This window comes from Asterias rubens, chromosome 1, assembly GCF_902459465.1.
Source record: "Asterias rubens chromosome 1, eAstRub1.3, whole genome shotgun sequence".
Lineage (NCBI taxonomy): Eukaryota > Metazoa > Echinodermata > Asteroidea > Forcipulatida > Asteriidae > Asterias > Asterias rubens.
The window spans coordinates 25,306,567-25,331,806 of NC_047062.1; the positions used below are offsets into that span (position 1 = coordinate 25,306,567).

At 40.3% G+C, this 25,240-nt stretch overlaps 2 protein-coding genes across 3 annotated transcripts in view; both read left to right on the top strand.

The window, feature by feature from the left end:
* The first annotated feature begins 1,012 nt into the window (after positions 1-1,012).
* On the top strand, positions 1,013-4,872 carry LOC117289907 (testis-specific serine/threonine-protein kinase 1-like). Its single transcript, XM_033771144.1, has 4 exons — positions 1,013-1,174; positions 1,680-1,832; positions 2,823-3,117; positions 4,352-4,872. The coding sequence occupies exons 1-4, from the start codon at positions 1,013-1,015 to the stop codon at positions 4,870-4,872; spliced, it is 1,131 nt and encodes a 376-aa protein (XP_033627035.1).
* A 1,097-nt stretch (positions 4,873-5,969) lies between these two features.
* The window catches only part of LOC117289663 (RNA-binding protein 25-like), a 29,526-nt gene continuing 10,255 nt past the window's right edge, over positions 5,970-25,240 (top strand). Inside the window, exons 1-11 of one of the 2 annotated variants that reach the window (XM_033770889.1) lie at positions 5,970-6,088; positions 7,716-7,850; positions 9,259-9,311; positions 11,353-11,418; positions 13,197-13,247; positions 14,658-14,837; positions 15,541-15,690; positions 16,399-16,458; positions 17,212-17,317; positions 18,253-18,341; positions 19,992-20,078. In XM_033770889.1, the coding sequence (XP_033626780.1) occupies positions 7,751-7,850; positions 9,259-9,311; positions 11,353-11,418; positions 13,197-13,247; positions 14,658-14,837; positions 15,541-15,690; positions 16,399-16,458; positions 17,212-17,317; positions 18,253-18,341; positions 19,992-20,078 (942 nt within the window). In that variant the 5' untranslated portion in view covers positions 5,970-6,088; positions 7,716-7,750. The remainder of the gene's footprint in view (positions 6,089-7,715; positions 7,851-9,258; positions 9,312-11,352; positions 11,419-13,196; positions 13,248-14,657; positions 14,838-15,540; positions 15,691-16,398; positions 16,459-17,211; positions 17,318-18,252; positions 18,342-19,991; positions 20,079-25,240) is intronic. The other variant, XM_033770897.1, reaches the window with a different exon arrangement.

Here is a 25,240-nt window from a genome sequence, read left to right on the forward strand (position 1 = left end):
TCTGCTAATAACAAACTCAGATGTACTTTTGTGTAATATGCAGCCAGTGTTCTGTTTTGTGTATGATGTGCCCAGCTGAAATAAACAAACTCAGTAACAGATGTACATGTATCATTTTTTTGTCTCTCTCTTGACTGTACCGTGTGTAATGTATTAGGGAACATCATTGCCAGAGATAGAGACCACTCCCCGATCAGAACCCCCCCCACAAGTGAGATCGAAAGAATACACAGTATGGTTTAACACATTAGATAGCCCCTCCATCACACAAAAAAACAAAAAAACAAAAAAAACACCCCAGTAAATAAACGAACAATTATGCCACCCCCCCCCCACAAAAAAAAGAGTATCTGCTGACAACCTCCCCATTTCAAGCCCGTGTTCTAATCTGTTGTTGTTTTTTATTTTATTTTTTATGTAGTCACGCCCTCTTTACAAAACCCATTACATAATTATAGGAGTTGTATTGAGTAAAGCTTTTCTTTGTTGGTCAGTGAAAGAAAAAATGATAACCTGATATCGATTTACCCATCTGTCATAAGAAATGCTTGTTTTGGGGGTATATTTTCACGGAAACGAGTGACAGCTTTCAACCGAAAAAGTAGCGAAAACAGAAGATACTAGATGCGCGCGCGCGTGACGCAATGATACGTCACGAAAAGTTTTTGTACGTCACAAGCCATTGTTAGTCCAACCAACCGCTGCCCATTGTTCCGCAACGCGCGTTGTCAGGCTAGGATTCGCGCAGCCGAGTTGTGGGTTGGTGTTGCACAAGCGCGCAAAAATTGCATTCTGCAAATAATTATTTGACATGGGGTTGAAACCGTATAGGGCCTACTGCGATCTAAAATACAGTGCTTTCCTGTTGATTTAACTTCGCAATATACTCCACTTATTAGTATCAGTGTTGGTCCTTAGTTTTCTTTTCTGTTGGACAGTTTGGAAGGTAATACTATTACATCACTGTGGTCGAACGGAATACCAAGTCCCCGGTCTCGACACCGGAGCCGAGATGGCGTCGGGCAACCCTTCTCACAACCCCGCCTCCTTCCATCCAACCTCGCTCCGGAAGGCAATCAACGAGGAACACGTACTCCTGAAGCGAGGCATCGTCGTCGGTGACCTACTGGGCGAGGGGTCCTACGCCTGCGTCTATTCGGGCTTCCTCGAGAAGGTTTTTAGTTTTTGTTTTCTATTTACAGTGTACGATTGCCTTTGCTTGTAAATGTTTGTTTATTGTATATTAACATTGCATAATATTACACGAGTTGCTGGCTTAAAAATCTTCAAAAAAATCAGTGCGTTCTTCTACCCCATCCACTAACTTGACAGTCTCAAACGTCTCCAGCAAACAGCACGCCGCTCTAGGCAGTCATGTACACAACATCAATACTGTCATCATCCCCGAATCACGCACTTCTCAACATACAGAACTCCTTTATAATCGCCCAGTCTGTGCTTTGGATCTCATTACCTGCATCTGTCGTTGTAGCAGAATCAAACCCAGAATTCATAAAATTGTTATGAAAATGCCCCTCCTCACAATTTATGAACTCTAGCTGTAGTTTATTACTGGCATAGCTTCTTGTTCACTTGAGTAAGGTCAACAATTGAAAACCTTAATGGACTGGAAATAAAGTGAACTGATATGAATTGAATTGAATTAAATTGAATTGAAGGAGAGGATCAAATGCGCCATCAAAGTCATCAACAAGAGGAAAGCTCCAAAGGATTTCCTGCAGAGGTTCCTCCCGCGAGAGCTGGAGATTCTTAAGACCATAAAACACCCGAACGTCATCCGGTGTCACGAGATCGTAGATGTTGGTCCCAAGGTATGGGTTATCTGGGGGGGGGGGGTAAAATATTGTAGCCTTTTTTTCTCCATGTGTTTTTGTTTCGTTTTAAAATAATAATTTTATTCTATGTTTTTTTTTCATAATAATAATTGTACTTTTTGTATTATTGGTTGCTTTTTACGTAATGTATTTTTATTTCACCAAAGGGCTTTGAGGCCTAGCAGCGGCGATTTACCCTTTTTTTAATTTTCATCTTATCACAGCATGCAAAAGAAAGATCCAATTTTCCTTTGTGCGTGTAACTCCTCGAGTCGGACTACGTCCCATAGCCTTAGATCTCAAGGGTTTTTCTCTAGGATCCTTGCTGTTCAACCCAATAGGAGACTTTCCAACACTAGGTGGCAGCAGACATACCGGGTAAATTTCCATTGTTTACGTAGTTCTGAGCATGCGCATAATTCTGAGAACAATGGATTTACCCGGTAAGTCTGCTGCCCTCTATCGTCCCAGAAAGTCTCCCATTCGTTTAGATGTTTCTAGGGTGGTGCCAAGCGCTCCAACCACCATGGGTACTACTTTATACTTTCACCTGCCAAATGTTACGAAGTTCCCTGGCCAGGTCTTGGTATGAATCTTTTCCATCTCCTTCGAAGCTACCCTTATATCTCCCGGCACAGATGTCAATGAGATGGCACATGTTCTTTACCTCCAGTGGACGATTTCCCTTGTATAGCAGAGCAAAATATTTTGCAAAATGTGTCTGTTGCTATTCAACAATCTTTTTTTTTTGTGCTATACTCAAATTAGCATTCACTGCACAAAATCTGTTTAGTCGATCAGTCTAAAAATAATGTTAAAGTCCAAGGGGTCGATTTCACTAAGAGTCCTAATAAGACTAGGCCAAGTCCTAGGAGATGTAACAAACTTAAGGCTAGTCCTAAGTTGATAGGACGAGTAACTCGTCATTAAACTCGATATAGGATTCAGTCCAAACTCTTTGTGAAATATATTATTGTTATTTCTAAGGTTTACATTACGATGGAACTTGCCGGCCACGGGGACCTGCTAGAGTACATCAAGCTACGTGGGGCACTGGCTGAGGGCAAGGCGAGGGACTTCTTCGGGCAAGTCGTCTCCGGGATGACTTATCTTCACAATAAGAACATCGTCCATCGTGACCTCAAGTGTGAAAACCTCCTTCTGGACGGGAGCAATAAGATTAAGATTACCGACTTTGGCTTCTCTCGTAAGATTCTCAAGAGTGATCTCAGCAAGACGTTCTGTGGGAGTGCTGCCTACGCGGCACCAGAAATCCTTCAAGGTATGGGGTTATTGATTTCATGGAATATTTGTATGGGGAAGAGGAGCAGTTAGTTTCAAAGTAGGATAGAGTTTTCTATATAGTTTCCAGCGATTGACTAGCCAGCGGAACAGTAAGCTTGTCATTAGACAAGTTCGCCAGCTGCTTTTACACACAAGTCCATGTTTTCAAATTCAGTGTCGTGATGCACCCATATTAGAGTCCTTCATGGGGAAAAGTTGCACTAATTGACGCAAGTGCAAGTGCAATATTATTAGCAAATCCAACTGTTTTCGTTTACGATATTGACAAAGAACTTGTGCTCAGTTCATGCCTGAATTTAGCCTTTAGTCAAGGCGCACGCGGTACCCCCAGAATGTCAAGCACGACCGCAAATATCACGCACGAAAAAAAGACCCGCGCGAGCGGCGGAGCCGCGACCTTCGCCGCTCGCACTGTTTTTTTTTCGTGCGTGATGTCTGGGGGTACGTACGTGCCGCCGCCGCGTGCGCCTTGATTAAATGCTAGCCTGAATTCGGATGATGTTCAATCAAAACGGCTTTAGATTGAGCTTATGCAAAACGTCCTTATTGGAGTGTACAGAATCCTTGTTTTTGCTGTTCGATCTCATCGTGTTTCAAACTTCGCCTTTAAACAAATAGTGAGGTTTAGGTTTAGAGCTAACGTTATATAGGGCCTATACTTTCATGAGGACTCTGTCTATCTCTTTGAACTTGAGTGCATCATTTTACACAACTCGATTGACCGGAGACTCTCCTTGAATGATTGTCGACAACACTGGACTCGCCAGCTGGGGCCAATTTCATAGAGCTGCTGAAGCACGAAAATAGCTCGCTTATTTTTCACAAGTTACTGGCCAAAATTTCAAGCCATACACATTGCTTGTGACTGGTATTTAGCTGTTGTTTACTTAGCATAACAATTGAGTGGAGTCTTAGCCGGTAATCTGATTTTACAAAGTAAAGATTTGTTTGCTTGAGCAAATTTTTTTGCTTAAGCAGCTCTATGAAATTGGGCCCTGGACCACTTGGATACATTTTTGTATTGGTGGTCCTATGGCAAGCGGACCCACCGTTGGTCCCAATTTCAAAGAGCTACTTAGCTGCCGAGTTTGGGCTTACTGCGAGAGCTTCCATTCGATATGTGGCATTATTCGAACTTGGGATTCTGATATACTAAATTGAAATTTCAAAAGATTTCTTTTCAAGCCGGTGTACATTTTTCTCAATTTTAGGAAAGCCATACCAAGCCTTCCTGTACGACATCTGGAGCATGGGAATAATCCTATACATCATGGTGTGTGGCTCAATGCCTTACGACGACTCCAACGTCAAACGCATGGTCAGGGACCAGACGGAGAAGAAGCTGGGATTCTCCCGCTCAAAGCAGCTCACCCTCGATTGCAAAGATCTCATCCTGAAGATGCTGACCCCTGACCCCATGAGGCGAGCCACAATGCACTACATTCACCGTCACCTATGGATGACGGGACATGACGAAATCAAACAGAGACCTGCTGATGAGGCGGGGGCAAAACTTGACTCTGAACCGGTGGAGTCCCCACCCGAGGGCAGACCCATCGTGGATGAGGAACATCCGTCCGTCGGTTTCAATAAGGTGTCCTCATCAGAAATGGAAATACCAGGTTTTAGCAAGTACCCAAGAGAAAACCATGACGACACTGAAAAACAGCCGAAGCCCCATCCGCAGAAAAACGTGCGTCGCCCTTACAGCCCTAATTTCGTCCCTATCTAAACAAAAATACTGCTCGCCTCCTCATTAAACTAATTAGCCGGACAATCCGGTCCAATGTATATAATATTTCTGGTATTATTTATGGTCATAACATTCAAATTAAAACAGTTAGCCCAAAGGCCCAAATCGATTCATTGTACAAAGTTTAAAGATAAAGTGAACGAGCATTCCTGAATGGAAATGCTCATTTTCGGCTGAGCCACTTTTTAGTATAGATGAAAATTTCATCTTTGTACAGTACTTTATTACTCAGTTATGACACTTATTTATTAACTTAATTGATTATCGTCGGCTCGATCAACTGCACTACACAATAAATTTTTACTTTTGTATCAAGTAATAAATTAATTTTTTCGGTATTTCTTTTTTAGCCTACATTTCTTCGATTTATACAAATAATGTTCATTGTTATTAATGACCCAAAACGGATGATACCTTGTTTGAATGGGTCTAAAAGGCCGCGAGTGTAGGCCCATGCCATTAGAATTGTGCTAATTATGATAACTCGAGAAATAGTCGAGAAATAAAAATCTTTTAATGATCGAAGTCATTTTCCCTTTTGATGGAAAACATTGTTTGTTGTAATATTTTTGGGTGGAGGTATTTACAAGTTTTGGGTGAATATTTTAATATGCAATTGCCTCACTTTTTTATCTTGTATTCAAAATGGAGGAGTCACAACTGGTCATTAATTAGATTTTTGTGAGATGTGACCTTCTTGAAACGAGGCAGAAATCCAGAAGTGATACATCATAAATCCCGAACTGGTAGGTACGAAGAAGGTACGAAGTGTCTTTCAAGAAGGTACGAAGTGTCCAAGGTACGAAGTGTCCAAAGACACTTCGTACCTTTCAAAAGGTACGAAGTGCCAAGGGTACATTTCATTCTAATAAAAGGCACTGGACACTCTTAGAAATTATTAAAAACAATTGTTACCGATCTCCGGGGGACAATCTCCTGCACCGTGTGATCATTATTTTAGAGTCCGTGTGCCGCATGCGTCCGCCGCCGAACGTGCGATCGACTCGGCATTACTTTAAAGTAAAATAACCACAAGAGGGCGCTCTGTTGGAGTGTCGTTAAATTACACACAGCGCCATCTTTGCAATTTCTGTGAGGATTCTACCCTCGCTTTCCCTTGTTATTTAACGTTTAAATGGAACGAATTTCACCAATTGCTGAGATGTAAAATGTCACCTTTGTAGCCGTACACAAGGTAAGTTTCATAAGTTTTGAATAAATATGTCTTATATCTTTATTATTATTGGGTTTTTACAACTGCACACAGATTGCAGAAGTTGCAACGTTGAATTGAACTACACACCGTCCACAACAGTGCAGCATGCATGGGCTGCCTGATGTGCAGCGGCACAGTCTATCATCAGACAGTGCATTCTGGCAATGCAATGTGCAGTGTACTGCTGTTGTGAATTTTGGATATAACTTTCCGTGTCACGCCACCACTTTTTCACTAATTTTACAAAAAAGGATACTCTCGTTCGTTGAATTAGATATATTAATTAGTAATTATTTCATTTTGAATTAAAAAGTGGTGGCTTGATACAGAAACCTTTCTGTAAACAATGCCAGAAAATTTAATTAAAGAATTAAAAAGACACATGCTTTCCGTTTGATCGGTGCCTGACATTTTGAAACTCGGGTAGTATTTCATGGACAACTTGCTTGGTGAGTTTTGCAAGAGAGGATTTTGATCTAGGTGCAGCTATTGTTTTTTTTTACCACTTGAATTAAAGTTGATTTATCTGTGTTCTCATTTGTGTTTGTTTTCATCTGAGAGTTGGTGTATGTTACTATAACAATTTTATTTAGTTTTTAATTTTAAGATTTGGACAGAGATTGAACTTAGTATTTCACTTTCAGTGGGGTCGCACTAAATACCAACAACTCACGACCCCTCACGACAACTCACGACAAAAATTTTTAAATGCACTTTAAAAGAACATTTGAACATAAGTCAACCGTTAAATATATGCACAAGAGTCATATGCACCTAAATCACTTTCAGACTTAAAAAAATTGTATTTTTAATTGTAAAAAATGTGTTTTTTTACCATGAGTTTAGTAACTAACGGAAAAATCTGCCTTGTTGTCTCTCAACGTAATTGGACGATTCCATTACACCGCAGGGGTGGTACAAATGCAAGATGATTATTTACCATTTTATGTGCCTTTCATGGAGTTGAAAAAAATATTATACTTAAATCTCCCCTTGTGTAGTAACTTTCATTTCCAGAGTGGCAACTTAGTTACTTACAAGAAAGAAAAAACAGCAGCTAATACCAAAAATACAATAAATACAACTGAGCCCTCAGAAATTACCCCTGTGTTGTAGTGGAGTGGTCCAAGTATGTCGAAAGACAACATGGCGGATATTTCCGTTTGTTACTAAACTCGGTGAAAGTGATTCATGTTAATATGACTCTTGTGCATATATTTAACGGTTGACTTATATTGTACAAATGATCTGTTAAAGTGCATTTAAAAATTGTTGTCGTGAGTTGTCGTGAGGGGTCGTGAGTTGACGGTATTTAGTGCGACAGTATTTTGAAAAAAAATGTTGCATTTTTTGTTTTTGTGCATGGAAATAAGAAATTGGCCGTCAATGATTGTCATGCAAAGAATTATTTCCCCCCCTGTAAAAGCGTGAGGCTTTTTTAAAGAAAAATCCGTCAAAAATTTTGTAAAAATGAGCTGCTGATATTGAATTTTAAGGAACTTTGAAGTTTGTGATGATTTTTCATATAAAAACCTTTGCTAAAGCAATAAAGGAAATAAATTTGAAAAATCGATTTGTTTCAATAGAAATGATTGATTTCTTGCAGGTTTAATTGACAGAACTTGATTGTGCATCGTCAGTATGTCGTACCCACCGCCGGGGAATCCCTTCATGCCGAGGCCAGGAATGCCCCGTGGCGTCAACCAAAATCAATTCCAACAGTTTGGAGGCATGCAACCTGGTGAGCAAAGGACTCCCAAAAGTCTAATTCATTGTATTTTTTTTACTTTATGTTGCTTGCTTGTGGTTTCATCTGCCCTGCTGAAACATTTAGTTGTAGAACTTACAAAGTCTCAGATTGGTTGTTATACACTTTAGTTTGAACTCAGAATTTGTTTATATATTTATATTTATGAGCCGCCAATTACAGGAAAGGATAAAAAACAATTAGAAATATTCATATAGTCTATATCAAAACAATCTGATATGTACAAAGTTAACAATTAAAATAGAATCATCTTAGGAAAGAAAATTAAAGCATACATTGAAGATTAAATAAAACAAAACAAAATAGGGAACAGAAACAGACCACCATGAACGACTGTGAAAATATATTTAAAATATATTTGTAATTTGTGTGATTAAATAGCTTGAAAAGTCCATTAAAGGGTTTGGGTACTTGATGTACGACACAAAACACAATGTCCTCAGATTTAGATTAAGATTAAATTTACACAGTTTGAAGATAATGATGGTAGAAAGCTTCCCTAAAAATATTACTTGCTGAGGTGCTGTAGTTTCACAAAATAGTTTTCGTCTCAGGGGAGGATTTTATTTTAGCATGTACAGCATATTTCTGCGACTCTCCTAAAAACATGGCACTGTGATTTCATTTTTTCCCCTCAAAAACTTGAAGACTAATGAAGCTGAAACTTCTACAAGTAAGTAAATTGTATTACATACATCGTCATTCACAGTGAGTTGCGATTCATGTCATGGCAAAAAGCTTGATAAGATATCAAAACCCTTTAAAGATTGGTTAATTTATACTTTCAATTCTTCCTACTTTAGTTGACTTCAGAAAAGTGTGATTAAAAAGCCTTAAAGGCAGTGGACACTATTGGTAATTACTTAAAATAATTATTAGCAAAAAATCTTACTTGGTTACGAGTAATGGGGAGAGGTTGATAGTATAAAACTGTGTGAGAAACGGCTCTCTCTGAAGTAACATAGTTTTCAAGAAAGAAGTAATTTTCCACGAATTTGATTTTGAGACCTCAGATTTAGAATTTGAGGTCTCGAAATCAAGCATCTGAAAGCACACAATTTCGTGTGACAAGGGTGTTTTTTTCTTTCATTATTATCTCGCAACTTCGACGACCGATTGAGCTCAAACTGTCACAGGTTTGTTATTTTAGGCATTTGTTGAGATACACCAAGTGAGAAGACTGGTCTTTGACAATTACTAATATAGTGTCCAGTGTCTTTAAAAGTCAACTAAAGCCTACCTAAACCGTGGTCAGCTCTTGTACTCTGATACTGAAAATGTTGACAATTTATTTTGTGTTTCTTACACGTATGCATTTTTGCTTCATTAAATGTACACGTTTGTAAGTTAAATTGTAACATATAATTTGTTTTTCTTGTAGGAATGGCAATGAATATGCAGATGGGCCTCTTGCCACAGCCCCCAATCTCCAAGGTAAGTCTCACCTAGATTTATGGTGCTGTAACCACTCGGGGTCACTCGGGGTTGTTGTTTGGAAAATATTTTTTACCTTCCCGCGGTATTATTTTTTAGAACCTTTTGGAGCGTCTGAATCATTTTCCACTGAAAATATAATTACTATAATGAAATTCTGACTAGACAAAGGAAGGGCAACAAAGGTTTTTATACTAAGCACTGGGAATTGATGTTGTCTTGTGAGAAAATTTGAGTAGGCGTTCACCGTGATTTGCAGAACCTTCGCCTTAAGCTACCGTCAGTGAGTGTGTTCAATAAGCTTCCCTGGGTCGACCCTGCAGTGCTCACTCGGGTGAGCCCCTAAAAAGAACTAATCGAACGATCACACTCGCCCTCTCATGGTGCCGGCATGCACCTCAGGTCACCCCCAAGTGACCCACTCCATGAGCAGGGCACTGGGGGCTGACCTGGGTGAGCCCCGTCAAAGCTATTCGAACGTACTGGGGCAACGAACAAACCCAGTAATCTGCCATGGTATACTGGAATCCCGAAATGCTCATAGTGGCAGCCGGTTCATTCTTGAATGCCACATTTGTAAAATGATGGGTAAAATGTTTTGTATCGAGCACTTCACAATAACCCCTAAAAAAGGGATATTAGGAGGCATAAATGCCAGTACCTTGTGTCCCTCTATGTCAAACTTCTGACGTAGGCCAGTCTAGACAAGTTTGGCACTAGGAAATAACTTGGGGCATGGAGGCAATTGCCTCAATTTACGATATGAAGTATTGGGGTGTTATAACCAGGGCCCAATTTCATGGCTCTGCTTACTGCCGAATTTTGTGCTTACGATCACGATTCCCCGCTTATGTGCAAGCGCCAAATTTCTGCGCTAGCCTTGTAAGCGTAGAATGCCTAGTAACGCGAAGTACGCACGCGCAGAAGCCAAAATTCGCCGCTTACCTGTGAAATACGCTTGTCGTCAGCACATAATTCCCTGCTTCCGTAAGCGTTGGTTCTGTGCTTACGGTAAGCAGAGCCATAAAATTGGGCCCTGTAGGATTGCAGATACGTTTTACACCAGGCCAGTGATTTGTGAGAATTTGTAATTTTTTCCAGCATTTTTCATTGATAGGCTTATGCCTGCTCTTTGAAATTTCTTGAAAGCAGTGCAATTACCCTGTTCTTATGCCGCTGGTTCCAAGCAGTACTCAATCCTACCACAAATGTAAATGCCAAGTCATCCCAGCGCGTCTCCAGCTCTACAAGTATATCGTTTTCCCCACGAACAGTCTTATGGTGGAATGCCGTCCCCAGCCAGATTCTCACCCAGGAGTGTCATGGCCGGGTGGTTTAGAGCATCGAATTCAAGTTCTGGTGCTGATTCACCGGAGTGTGGGTCGAATCCCGGTCGTGACACTTGTGTCCTTGAGCAAGATACTTTACTATAATTGCTTCTCTTCACCCAGGGGTATAAATGGGTACCTGCGAGGGTAGAGGTTGATATTGTGTATGAAAAGCCACAAGCGCCTTACAGGCAGCTCAGGGCTGTATACTCCCTAACTAGAGGGTTGAGAAACATTACAGGAATGTTATTGGCCCTATGACCAGGGCGCTAATGTAAAGCGCAATTATACGGTTATTGTGAAATGCACTATATAAGAGTTTGTTGTTATTATTATTATTATTATCCATCGGGTTGTTTAAGGGGACGGTTAGAGCAAATGTCTACATTGTGTAGCTACCTCCCAATTTTATACTTGCACCTTGTACTGTAATAAAATGCACTTGCAATACTTGGCACCGCACACAAGCAGCTATCCTTGGCGTTTACGTCCTGACTGAAGGACGATGCTAAGTACCGAAGTAGAAGTAGAAGTATGATCAAAGTCTATATTTCTATTTGAAAATGAAGTGGAGAGTCTGTAAACATCAAGGATTAATTACCTGTAAATATGAGCCCTGCTTCATCTCCTCATCAAGAGGAACCTGTTTTCAAACTGTCAGGATTTGGTTTTCTTCATACGCTCGAAACAATTTTCTTTGATTGTACCAACAGATGCAGATGCATCCGGGCATGAGACCCAACATGCAAAGACCTCCAATGGCAGGACACAGATTCCAGGTAGGTGGCAACATTTGATGTTCAAAGCTGTGACTAATGTCATGCTTAGTTTTGCTTAGCAGAAAGGTGCTAAGCATAATTCTCTGCTTAAGCAGTGGAATTGGGCCCAGTCCATGTGACAGGCTGGAATACTTATCCGATCCAATGAGAACGTTCCTACCTTTCTGCTTTGTGAGACGCTTCCTGAAACAGTTTGAATGACCTGCAACGCTATCATCTAGGCTAGTGTTTGCATGATGGGCTTGTCCAAGTTTAGCTTTTTCCCAAGTGTGACCATAAAGTCATCAGTCTTCCTCAAAGTGTCATCTATGTGTTTGACCAAGGCCCAATTTCATAGCGCTGCTTAACGGTTAGCATATTTTTTGTGCTTACTGTAGCAGAACAACTTGCTTAAGCATTAAGCGTATTTCACAGGTTGGCAAGAAAATGTTGTAGCCATCTTGCGCGTTCACCGTGGACTTGCATTGTGACGTCATTCATTTTTGTGTAGTAAGCATGTTAGCAGCACTATGAAATGGAAATCATACTGGGAGCCCAACATAAGCAGCTCTTTGAAAATATGGGCCCAGGCCAACAGAGCTAGTTGACCAAAGGCACAAAGTTGAAAACAATTTAATACACCTAATCATTGTGTGCTGGTGGCTGCTCTTATCTACTGCAAACCTTACCAAGTGCTGTTTAGTTTTGTTTCCCCCCCTTCACCCACTGGCACCTGTGTTTCTCATTTCATTTAGTAGACCCAACTTCAGGAAGCATGCTTCATTCTTTTTTTTTTAATAACAAATTTTCTTTGTAATAAAGTTCAACCGCAAACAGTGAAACAAAGTGTTTTGGCTAGAGACCCTCCCATACCCTCTGAAAACCCCAAAATATTTGGACTTTTGTAAGAATGCCCTGCCTGTTCCAATGCAAAAGACATCACAGTTTAAAACACCGCCTGGATTTTGGAAGACTAGAACCATTAGAGTTGATGAAACGGTCTTTTACTCTCCTCGCGGACAACTTTCTTTGTTTAGCATGCACTGTAGATACTCAACTTTCAAAATCTAACTGCCCTACAAGTTTCTAAATTGACAAAAGTCTGCTAGCACCAGGCTAAACAATGTGCCATCGTAAAACACTCTAGCAGTAAGATTTTTGGTAGTATAAGGGGCTAGTTGAAAAAAAAAAATCAACAAGAAATCAACACAATACATTTGATCCAAACTCGATCTTGTCAGTACCTAGTTGCACACAGACAGCACACTAGCTGTGAAAAAATAGCAATCATATTGTTAAAATATAAGCAATTAGTTAAAAATTTAATGTGAAAAACCTGGCATTTAGAATGAAATGAATTAATTCTTATTGCGGGGCGAATTTCCAAGACTATTTGCAATTGGGGAAGTCCCACACTCTGGGGTTAAACCCTACATTTTAACAATAAGCGTTCTGGGTTCTTTTACATGCAATATCAATCATAGTACACGAAAGCTACAGCGTAATGTCCCACCTGAAGGATAATTATGATAGTAAACTGCTTGCAAAGGCCACAAGTGCCTTCACCGGAACTCAAACCTACATTCTACTGATCAGAAACACAAGAGTTTGCATCCGATGCTTTAAAACGCTTGGCAATGCAGGTTACTCAATCCTGTGGGATACAATGAAGAATCATGTTAATTTTGAGCCCTGCACCCCCAACTCCCTTTCCCCTCACATTCCACCCTTTTGATAAAAACCTTGTGTTCAACATTGTATGAATGGTTGTTTGTGATTCCGCTATGTGTCATTCACAGGGCTTTATGCAACCCAACCCACGCCAAGGCTTCAATCCGAACGACATGACAGTGAGTTTAGGGAAATCCAAACCCCTCAAAATGACAAAAAAAACCACCCAAAATTCAGCAGAACATGTTTACCAGGTCATTGAATCCCTTCAATCTTGTCCCAAGATCGGACAGTTAAAACGCCACACAGAAACTAAAATGACAAGCAGAGAAGTGCAGCTAAAGAAAGATTTGACCAAGGGTCTTTTCCAGACACACGCTAGGGCTATGGCTCCAGCATGTATTTTGCACACTGCTTCAACATCAAATAGTGTCATTGACCCACTTTCAATCGTTTATAAAGCTTTTTACCAGTAGGCAAAATTTTGTAACTAAAGCAGAGAAATATGAATAGGCCAAAGTGAATTTTCATATCGATAGAGAAGATTTGACGATGCGTTTGTGCGTTCACAATAGACTTGCATCATTGCATCATGCGTCTGCTTTAAAACTTGTACGTCTGGGTAAGCCAGCATGCTACTTGCTTCGCTCGCAGTAAGCAGTGTTTATGAAATAGAAACTGTACTGAGGGTTTTTCCATAAGCAGAAAACAGCTGCTTACAGGCTTGATGAAATTATCCGCAGGCTTGATGAGATTAGACGCTGCACATGAATTTCCTTGGATGCCATGAACAATCTACTTTCCCTTCGACCTTCTTTGTCCACTTGGTGTTCTGTATTCTCATGTCTGCTAATGTACTCATAAACTTCATGTGTTCATTACTGTGTGGTTGTAACGCCTGCATGGAATGATTTTAACAATTCCTTCACTAAACCGGGTTATCTATATATATATTTGTTTTGTGGTAACACCATGTGTGTATCTTGCCAGGTTGATTATGTTCTTTTGAGAACTTGTCTTGCTCTACATTCTACTACCGCGGAGTAGATTTTTTGGAACTCGGGAGACTTCTCAGTTCCGAAAAGAACTGTCCTGCATTTTAACTACTACCTGGGTGGAAGGTAGAAAATTGGCTGGAACTATTACTTTAGCTTTAGTGGATCAAGGGGACTTGTTGTTATAAACTTCACCACCGCGGAATGAGTTGTTAATAGGAGACTTTCCAACGCTAGGCGGCAGCAGACATACCGGGTAAATTTCTATTGTTTACGTAGTTCTGAACATGCGCATAATTCTGAGAACAATGGATTTACCCGGTAAGTCTGCTGCCCTCTATCGTCCCAGAAAGTCTCCCATTGGTCTCAACGTTTCGACTAGCTTGCTCTAGTCATAAAGAGAATAGTAATAGTAGAATATAAAAGCAAGATACCTCACCATGCAATGCCTCAAATCCCATGTGGTAATTCATTTGCTGAAGTTTTTCGTAATCTTTTAAGTGAGCCAGCTTAAGTCCAATAACCCATGTTATTGCTCCGGGAGTAATGTTTAATCTTGTAATTTTCCTTAAACAACAACAACAACAACAACAGCAGCAACAGCAGCAGCAGCAGCAACAACAACCACAGCAGCAGCAACAGCAGCAGCAGCAGCAGGATGATTCGACACCTGGGGGTGACCCTGAGGCCAACGGCGACAAACCTAAAACAACTGTGTTTGTTGGGAACATTTCAGACAGGGCTCCAGATGCTCTCATCCGTTCCATGCTATCGGTGAGTTCTAAGCTTTCTTTTATTACAATCCTTGGGTAAAAATACCTTGTGTTGATGAGAGACCATCCCGTTTCCTCCAAAATACTCGAAAATACTCCAAAATATAAATGTAGTCCCACATACCTTGCAGGAAAACTTCTGTATGTTAAAACACTTTGAGCGTCACTGACGGATATGCGCACTTTATAAGAAGCGACTTTTATTATAACTTCACTCTATCAAATTAAACAGTGTCATATCTCATGGTGGCTGGCGGGTAATTCTGGGTGGGGGAGCTCTGGCCCGTATGAAGGGAAGGACAAAAAGTAGCGAGTGTATTTGAGAAGAGCTGGGCCTAATTATTTCATCTACAACTTATATAGTCTGCTGGAGTGAGAGCTGGAGGCCCTATCGCTGACTGCCGTTTGGCTCTGCAAAATTCTGGCCTCCTATGAAGGGAAGGACAAAAAGCGTCCAAACCAGGGAACAAAGGCAGACTGGTGGAGGGGCTTTGAGTGGGCAATGGCCTAGGCTAGGACTTAGCCCAGGAAACCCAGGTGTTCAAGTTTTTGTATATTTAGTTTCCAAGGTGTTTCTAAAAGCAGATTCACCCTTATTCAAAACCCATAATCCATTTAATACTTACTAATACAAGAATTCAAATTAAAGGACATGGACTTGTCAGAAACAGTAAGCGTCTTAAACATTCTCCCTTTTTCCCCAGAAATGTGGCTCCTTTTCAAGTTGGAAGAGAGTTCAGGGTGCGTCTGGCAAGCTGCAGGCTTTTGGGTTCTGTGAGTATGTAGCACCTGAGGCTAGCCTTAGAGCCATCAGACTGTTACACGACTTGGAATTAGGAGACAAGAAATTACTGGTGAGTAGCTTTGATTATTTGTTTAGACTTACTTCCCAGCAAGGGCATGCCTGATACTTCACCTCCATGCCCCCTGGTCATTGCCTTGGTGCCCTTGAAATGTTCCCGTAGAAATTTACAAATATTCTCATAGGGTGCCTTTTACCAAGAAGAAAATGCCTTGGTGCCCCTGCCCTTTTAAAAGCGAAGCACACAGGCCTGCAAGGGAACTCGGCAAAATCCATCAAGGGGATATAAACACCAAGCTGGCAACAGCCAATCTCTCTCATATAAACATTGGTTTAAATTCTTTGATTAGGAATTGCACAACTCAATCAAGTGTGATTCGGCAACTAGACGACAACACATGTTCTAGACATTGTGAAGTCACAACCTTGTGATTGGGAGTCCTTTAGTTTATAACCACTTGACCAGATGACTGATGGTCTGCCAACTGAGGCACCTAGACCGTGTTGGCAGTGCAATCTCCCCATTTTGTTTAGCAAATACATAAAAAAGACACTTCATAAAGTTGTTTGTCGGACCATTCGATGCCTGTGGGGAACAAGTCGTACCCAGTTGACTTTTGGATTTTTCTGTTTTGAAAAAACCAAAAGATTACAAATCTTCAAGATAATCTCGAAGGATCCAAGATGACCGGTTAATTATTAAGGAGAAGTGAATATAAACTTGTATATGTGTTTTTTTCCCCCCTTTTTTCATGCTCAGGTAAAAGTAGACGCTAAAACACGAGTGTTACTGGACGAGTATCTAGCAGACAAAGGACAGGTAACTTTAGGAACTCTTGAAAAGTTGTTTTAATCTGAATTAAATTTTGGTTTTGGAGGCCATTAGCCTTTTTGAGCTATGGTGGACACTATAGGAGTGCCCTGGTTAGTTTGGGTGTATACAATAGAAATAGAACCCGGAGAACGCTGAGTGTCTCATTGTGCGTGCGGTTTCGTTGTGAGACCATTTTTATGGACACACATACGCCATTTTTGTTACGTGTGTATGGCAAAATTTTTTGCCATACAATTTTGCCATACAATGACATCATTATTGACCAATGAACACACTAGAACGTTCTATGTGCGCTGACATCTTGCCATTTTGCCATACGCGTGTCTCACGCGATGATCATTTTGCCATACGCGCGTGTTGAGCGGTATCAATACGCTTCGTCCACAGACGACACAGAGGGTGGCCGAGCTCAGCGTTCTCCGGGTTCTATTTCTATGGTGTATACAGACAAATTTACCCAAACCAAGTGTCCACTATACCTCAAAATGGCCTATTGTGTTATAATGTTTAAAGCGCAATGATTATTATTTTGGAATTGCGCTATTTGAGAGGCGGTATTATATTTATTTTTTGATATTATTATTGACTGTTTATCATTGCTTCAGCTTTAACACCACGGTAGTGGCCTTTTCCGCACAAAACTCGGGCACCTGTAAGAGCCAAACTTGGTACTAGGTACGAATGTATTGTTCCAGTTGAAGTTATTGGATTTTATTTTTTCTTTCTTCTTTTATGAAGAGCTCTGAGGATCTAGATGACGAGACCCAAGGCGAAGACTCCAATGTCAAAGGTCAAGTTGATCGACTCATCATCGACTACAAACATGCACTCACCAAGCCACAAGGTATGCTTTAAAAACTCTCAGAGCATCAACATTCTTTTTATAAGAGTTGTGAGAAAACCCAACAAAATTTAACATTGATCTTTTGTGAAGCTCTTGCTCAGGTCCTTCGTTTTGTGCTAGAACTAACAAAATACTGGAGGTGGGTCAAAGATCATGTCCCATAAATTATGATCTCCCTTAACTCTTAAATTTGTGTTTTTTTAAAGGCAGTGGACACTATTGGTAATTACTCAAAATAATTATTAGCATAAAACTTTTCTTGGTAACGAGTAATGGGGAGAGGTTGATAGTATAAAACATTGTGAGGAACAGCTCCCTCTAAAGTGATGAAGTTTTCGAGAATGAAGTATTTTTCCACAAATTTGATTTCAAGACCTCAGATTTAGAATTTGGGGTCTCGAAATCAAGCATCTGAAAGCGCACAACTTCGTGTGACAGGGTGTTTTTTTCTTTCATTATTATCTCGCAACTTCGACGACCGATTGAGCTCAAATTTTCACAGGTTTGTTATTTTATGCATATGTTGAGACACACCAACTGTGAAGGCCAGTCTTTGACAATTACCGGTAGTGTCCACCGCTTTAAGTGTATATGTTGATCCCAGTTTCAGCCTTTTTTGTCAGTAGTGACTCTCACCCCTGGTGTACTTAGGCCGTGTCCGAAACGACGACTTCGGCTACAGCTACGTCTAGATCAGCGCGTCTACCAGTGTTGAAGAATAGCAGACGCGCGCGATCTAGCCGTAGCTGTAGCCGAAGTTGCCAATTCGGACACGGCCTTATCATCAAGATTAACTTTGTCTGGTTGTGGGGTTATTGGCTCTGTGCTAACACATGTAACACGACATGTCTAAGGGCCGGTGTTTCATTTGGAGTAGTATTTGTTGGTATCACTGAGACTACTAATAATTGAGTAATATCTGTTCGTTGTTTTAGATGAATCGTCCCAGTCACAGCAGCAGCAGCAGTCGCGAAGAGACACCGATCAAAGGGACTCAAAGGAACCTAAGAAGACTAGTAAGAAGGTACGGTAATAAAAATGGAGATCTCGGCACAATTTCATAAAGCTGCTTGAACAGAAAATGTTGCTCAACAGTTCTCAGCTAAGCAGAAAAGAGACAAGTCACAAATCGTATATGTGACATTGTGGTTCAGCTGGTAACCTAATTCCGGTAAGCTTGAATTTGTTATGCTCAGCTTCCTTTTTGTGCTTAAAGGCAGCTCTATGAAATTGGGCTCTACATCAAGAGGCAGACAAATTTGCTTACACATTTTTTGCTGATCAAGATCCAGCAGGATTCCAATGCAGCAATGGCGCATTTGACATGGTATTGCAAAAAAAGGAGCTAAAATCTAAGCACAATAAAATGGTGCTGACCAGAATAAGGACAAACATGCATGTCACATATACACTTTGTGACTGGCTGACTTGTATCCTGGACAAACTACCATGTCACACATACATTTTGTGACTGGCTGACTTGTATCCTGGACAAACTACCATGTCACATATACACTTTGTGAGTGGCTGACTTGTATCCTGGACAAACTACCATGTCACATATACACTTTGTGACTGGCTGACTTGTATCCTGGACAAACTACCATGTCACATATACATTTTGTGACTGGCTGACTTGTATCCTGGACAAACTACCATGTCACATATACACTTTGTGACTGGCTGACTTGTATCCTGGACAAACTACCATGTCACATATACACTTTGTGACTGGCTGACTTGTATCCTGGACAAACTACCATGTCACATATACACTTTGTGACTGGCTGACTTGTATCCTGGACAAACTACCATGTCACATATACACTTTGTGACTGGCTGACTTGTGTCCTGGACAAACTACCATGTCACATATACACTTTGTGACTGGCTGACTTGTATCCTGGACAAACTACCATGTCACATATACACTTTGTGACTGGCTGACTTGTATCCTGGACAAACTACCATGTTACATATACACTTTGTGACTGGCTGACTTGTATCCTGGACAAACTACCATGTCACATACACTTTGTGACTGGCTGACTTGTATCCTGGACAAACTACCATGTCACATATACACTTTGTGACTGGCTGACTTGTATCCTGGACAAACTACCATGTCACATATACACTTTGTGACTGGCTGACTTGTATCCTGCTCATTTCTTCTTTCGGCTGATGCAGCTCTAGGAAATTGAGTGTGAAGCGTTAAACCGCCCGGCCTTAAAGGGAAGGTACACATTTGGTAATTACTCAAAACAAATATTAACTTGAAAACTGACTTGGTTACGAGCATTGGAGAGCTGTTGATAGTATAAAACATTGTGAGAAACGGCTCCCACTGATGTAGCATAGATTTTGAGAAAGAGGTAGTTTCTCACTAAATAATAAAAAATTTCTAGCCAGAAGTCTTTTATTCCTATCTGAAATCACACAAATTCGTGTTTTTTTCTCTAATAATTTTCTCGCAACTTCGATGACCAATTTAGCTCAAATTTTCACAGGCTAGTTATTGTTGAGATACACTAAGTGAGAAGACTGGTCTTTGAACAATTACCAAACGTGTACCTTCCCTTTAACCCCCACTGCATTCTCTTGGTTTGGTCTATCTGTCCCGTTTGTACTAATTCTTGAATTTGTTTGCCCCCTTTTCCCCCATGCTTTGTAGGAGAATATTCAGGATCTGAATAACATTGAGGAAGACAAACGTCACATCATCAGTCGTGAGATCGATCGCTTCAGAGATACTTACAAGGTAGGTTCATCTTCCCACTCACTTTACCTCCTCTCAAAAATAATGAACCCTGTCAATTTTATCAACATTTGTACTGAATTCTATTTTTTTCCCTTCTTTTTTCCCTCCCAATTTTAAAATACAAACCCCCTTTTAAATGATCTATTTGATTCTATGGTGTTGAAAAAAAAAGGAAAGATGACAATGTTAATGTTGTTTAATGTTTTCAATACTGTCTGTATTCATTTATATAAAATCTCCACAAATTAATAATGAGCTCAATAATGTCATCCTAAGCTTTTTCATTGAGGCTTCACTTCCTGGTGTTTTATTTATCACCAAACATTTGAGTGCAAAATAAAGTCATTATTGACATTTCCTTTCCCATATCTACCTGACTGGACACAAAATGTAGTGCTTATTACTGCATTACATAAACATTAATGTTTTACTGCCATGCGAAAAAAAATACCCACTCCTTAAAAATTTCCAATGGCCCCCATAGCAATTGCCGTGGTGTCCTGTGCTGTTGCTGTGGTGCCCTCTGCAAGGTTCCGATACAAATTTACATTTTCCTCATGGAAGTGCCCCGTACCAAAGGAAAATTGCAGTGCCCTTGCTGTGGTGCCCTCTGCAAGGTTCTGATACAAATTTACATTTTCCTCATGGAAGTGCCCCGTACGTTTTTCCTACTTTGGCGTTGTCCGAAACGGCGACTTCGGCTACAGCTACGGCTAGATCGCGCGCGTCTGCCTATTCTTCAACACTGGTAGACGGCTGATCTAGACGTAGCTGTAGCTGAAGTCGTCGTTTCGGACACGGCCATAGTCTGATTTCTGATTTTCTTGCACTTAGAAAAGTTAAGCAAAATGGTTGTTAAAACAGCAGGAAAAGTATTATAAGTTTTCACACAAGCGCAAGTGGAATACTGAAAAATGTAGCGCTTCTGCGTCCCATATCCAATGAGGCTGAAGGCCGAGTTGGAGATGGGATGCAGACGCGCTATGTTTTTCCGTATTTCCACGAGCGCGCGTGTGATAACGTATTTATCTTCAAGCCAACTTGGCGCGTGACAAAAAACACACAAGATGCAGGAAGTGATATAAGCCGTGCAATATAGGTTTATATCACCACTCCATTCTGCAATTCTGATGAGAGGATTAGCACGTATTTGTTTCAAAGGACCAAATATCATGCCTGTGTAGGTCGGTAGATATGGGTAAAAGTTGATTTTCACATTTTTTGTTTACCCAACACGCAATAGAAAAAAAAAAAAATTCTATTCAATTATTTGACTACTTCCACCCCCCCCCCATATAGTAACAAGATCCATTGGTTTAGATGGGAAATGTATCATATTTGGCCAGCCTAGTGTGAAGTGTGCCCGGCATATAGTAGACATAAACAATGAGCTGCAATTACAAATAATTTGGATTAAATCCTAAACACTCATAATTCTTTTTTTGATTGGCTGTGTCGTGTTACATTGGTTAAAAACAAGGCCTGTAATATTTGATCGTGGTTTTAGTATAAGATGGCAATATCCATGATATAGGCAGGAGATAACTGTGGTCTGTGATGAAAATATAATTGTTCATGGTTGTTTTTTAATTTGGGGTCAATGTGACTGCAAGGATTCTGAATCATGTCTCAGGTGAGGTAAAGATTCGATTGCGAACTCATTTTGTTTGTAAAAAATGTTTTCTTGTTACCGCTATTGTTGCAATGTTTACTATTTGTCAAGCTGTCTTCCAGGCATTTCAAACATGAAACATTTCCTGTAATTCTTTAGCCAAATACACTCCCTATTTAAGATTTAAACAATACTTTTTGTGAGTAAAGCCTCATCTGGTGAATAATAATTTTGATAATAATTCATTTGGCAAATTTCATTTGGGATGAGCGATTTTTTTGTTTCTTGTAATTATATACAACAACATTTAGCTAGTAGCAAGAGCCACATGTGGCATTCACATTGTTAACGGCCCATTGTAATGTACCCCCACTGTGCATAGAATGCTCTAGAATACCTCGCCATAGAAGCCATACACAGCAGAGTGGCGTTCTTTGCTGTTCATTTTCCGTAGGAACAATCTGCAAGGGCTGGTGAGTATTGCATACAAACAAAAACTAGGCAGTGCCAGTGCACTGCTGATAATGGTAGTGTCGGACTCTGTAAGACTTGACGTTGGTCTTCGTCCACCAAGTAAGTTCTTCTGATTTTTCATTTGTCTGTGTTTATGACCTGAAAATAGCTTCAATGCGTTCTTAGTCTCTGCAGGCTTTATATCCTTTCCTACTCTAATCTGTGTGTTTTTTTGCCCTTGGAAAGTTCAGAGAAATACTTATTAATAAGGCCTGAAAAGTCTATTCGAGCCTACACCATGTATACATTTAGGTCAGCCCTTGTACTCCATCAAATGTTCCTACTTTTTTACCTGCGGACCAACTATCATGCCCGTCTCTGCAGTGGAACTTTTATAGTTGAAACTCTTCGTGTGTTGAGTTCCAATAATCAAATTTAAAATGCATTTTGTGCTAATGGCTCGATAAATTGTCTTGTGCACAAATTGTGTAAACATGTGCGCAGCAATTTTGCTAAGACTTGCGTAGGCCATTGTCTTTGTTGCCCCTGTCTAAGCCTAGGTGCCCCTTCAGAAGTTTCTTGTAGACTTAAAGGATTTTTCAAAGGCAGTTTCTAAAATAAAAAATGGCCTTGCCCTTTCAAAGATGAAATTGCAGGCCGGTGTGCTTGAAGCAGCCTTTTTGTGTAGTTGTGTGTTTTGTTTGTTGTTGAACAGAGCATCTTGACAGTCAATGAGGTATGTAAACCATTAACTCTTTTGTAGCTGTAAGCGTTAACAAACACAAGATTTATTATTTTCAGCCGCGTAAACAAGGACTCATCATAGATCGACCAATGACGGATCGACCGTGCCACATTAGGCCATGAGTCCTAAGGTCTTGTTTGCTTTAAAGAACAAAACAAAACCTACTTATTACAGAGGAAATCATTCCAAGATATACCATAAATTTCAGCAAGGATAAAAAGTTGTCTTGTGATTGGTGAGTTTGTGTCCTCTGTCTCTCTTTTGAATGAGTTTGTCCTATAGGCCTTTACCACAGTGCCGCCATCTGCGTTTTCACTGTGTACGCAGCGCGCGGAGCCGGAGCCAAAGCCGATGTTTGTGAAAGGCCCTTGGTATTCAAAACTTCCATTGCCTTCCGCAACTTTTCCTTTACATGCAAATCTAGGCAACCATGAGCAAGTTGGAGTGTGCACATTTTAGTCGACCCGTGGTTGACCACTGACCAACAACGGACATGCAAAGTGATATACTTGTTGGGAAGTCTAGTCAACCATCGAAATGGGCCTTTCTCAACCCTGGGTTTGGGCTTCAGCTTTGGTTCCAGGCTTCGTCGAACCACTGCATGCAATAAGCCCTGCTAAAAAAAAATGCAGGTAAAAGGCAGAGCTGCGTTTTCACTGTGTACGCAGAGTGCGGAGATGGAGCCCAAGCCGATGTTTGTGAAAGGCCCTTGGTATTCAAAACTTCCATTGCCTTCCGCCATTTTACTATAGTGTCACTGGTCCCCATCTGCGCTTTACTTGCTTTAGCATGAACTAAGGATACCAAGACCAGGGAAGAAACCAGCCTCTGGTCCAGGGTTCGAGTTAAAATAATCGACCTTTTGTTTACCATGGTGCACACCCGAACTTGCTTGATACTGAGGTTAAAAGTGAGACAAAGTCTGGCCCTTTTTTGTGTGTTTAGTGCAATTACCAATACAATTATAAATACAGGATGATAACCCAGTTCACCTGATGTCATAACACTCAATAAATCTTGGTCCAAGTTGAAGAAGTAATCCCTTTGATTTAACAATTCAAGAAGCATTTTACATGTATTTTTATAGACGATGTGACCTCTGACGTCTTACGAAAACCATAACATGGTTCGCGCACATACCGCCGGGCAAAACCTTTGTGTTTTGGCAGCCAGCTAGAAAGTGTATGCAATCTTACCATGACTACGTGTCTTTTTGCCCGGCGAAACATGACGTATACAGTGTTTTTTCAACAGAGGGGGGTTTGAATGTAAACATAGGTCACATCGTCTATAGGGAGACCACCAATATAGGGCTAGATATGATAGCTCAGTTGGTAGAGCGCAGGCATGTTAAACCGGAGGTCGTTGGTTCAAATACCAGTCTAGTCAATTTGTCTTCTTTCAACCCTAGGTCATTTTTTAAGAATCATGTTCCCATGTGGTTGATAACTTGATTATGTTTTTTTTTCACACACTAATATAGAGATTTTAATTGTTTAATCTGGATTGGTTTTTTGAAAACTGTGACATAAAAAAATGTTGGTCTTCTGATATTATCTGATAATAATGCAAGTAAAAATGTGACTGATTTCAACTGTATAAAATGTAAGTGAATTCAAGAAATGTAGAGTTCTTTATGTTTGAGCTAACTTGTTAATTTTAAAGCCATTGCTTTGTGAGCTTTCAGACTATCAGACAAATTTAACAGGGCCCCTTGAGGCCATGCCTTGGCCTGTGTTTTTCTAGGCCTGATGCCCTTTGTCAAGTTGTGAAATAATGTTGGCATCGTTTGTAGTTAAAGAAGCTCTACATTTTTTGCCAGAAAACAGTCTCATTTATGAATTAATTTCACACTAACAAGAGCTGCCAACTCTGCTGAGAGTAAACAAATCTTTCCCTGTTCTGATGAACATATTTGGAAAGTCTCCCTGATTATGGAAACTATTTCTCTGTGGAATGTTGAATGTTATGAATGTAATTCTAAAAAGCTCCCTGATTGTTGTCCAAAGTCTCCCTACTTGCAAGATGCAAATGTTGGCATCTCTGCAATAAATTTGTCTTTGAAAGTTACAAAAACATTTTTCCCACAGTCATAAAAGTAGTAGCTATTTTTGTTGATTTACACATTCGTCATTCATTTATCAATCAAGTCAAAGAGTCATCTCAGATGCCATGTTTATGTCAAAGGTCATGGCCCCTGACCTGACCTTTGCTGGTTGATGATGTATGGTGTTGGTTTTGATGATTCAGTCAAAATCCCTTCCAAAACGGAGGAAGATGGACACTAGCACCGGCTGCGGTAACCCAATTTTGTAGCTCCAAATTATCCGAGCTGAACATTTCTGAGATGTA

Coding starts and splice junctions, on each gene's coding strand:
- LOC117289907 (XM_033771144.1), top strand. CDS start 1,013: ATGGCGTCGGGCAACCCTTCTCACAACCCCGCCTCCTTCCATCCAACC. Junction 1,833..2,822: donor TCGTAGATGTTGGTCCCAAG/GTATGGGTTATC, acceptor GTTATTTCTAAG/GTTTACATTACGATGGAACT. Junction 3,118..4,351: donor GGCACCAGAAATCCTTCAAG/GTATGGGGTTAT, acceptor TCTCAATTTTAG/GAAAGCCATACCAAGCCTTC.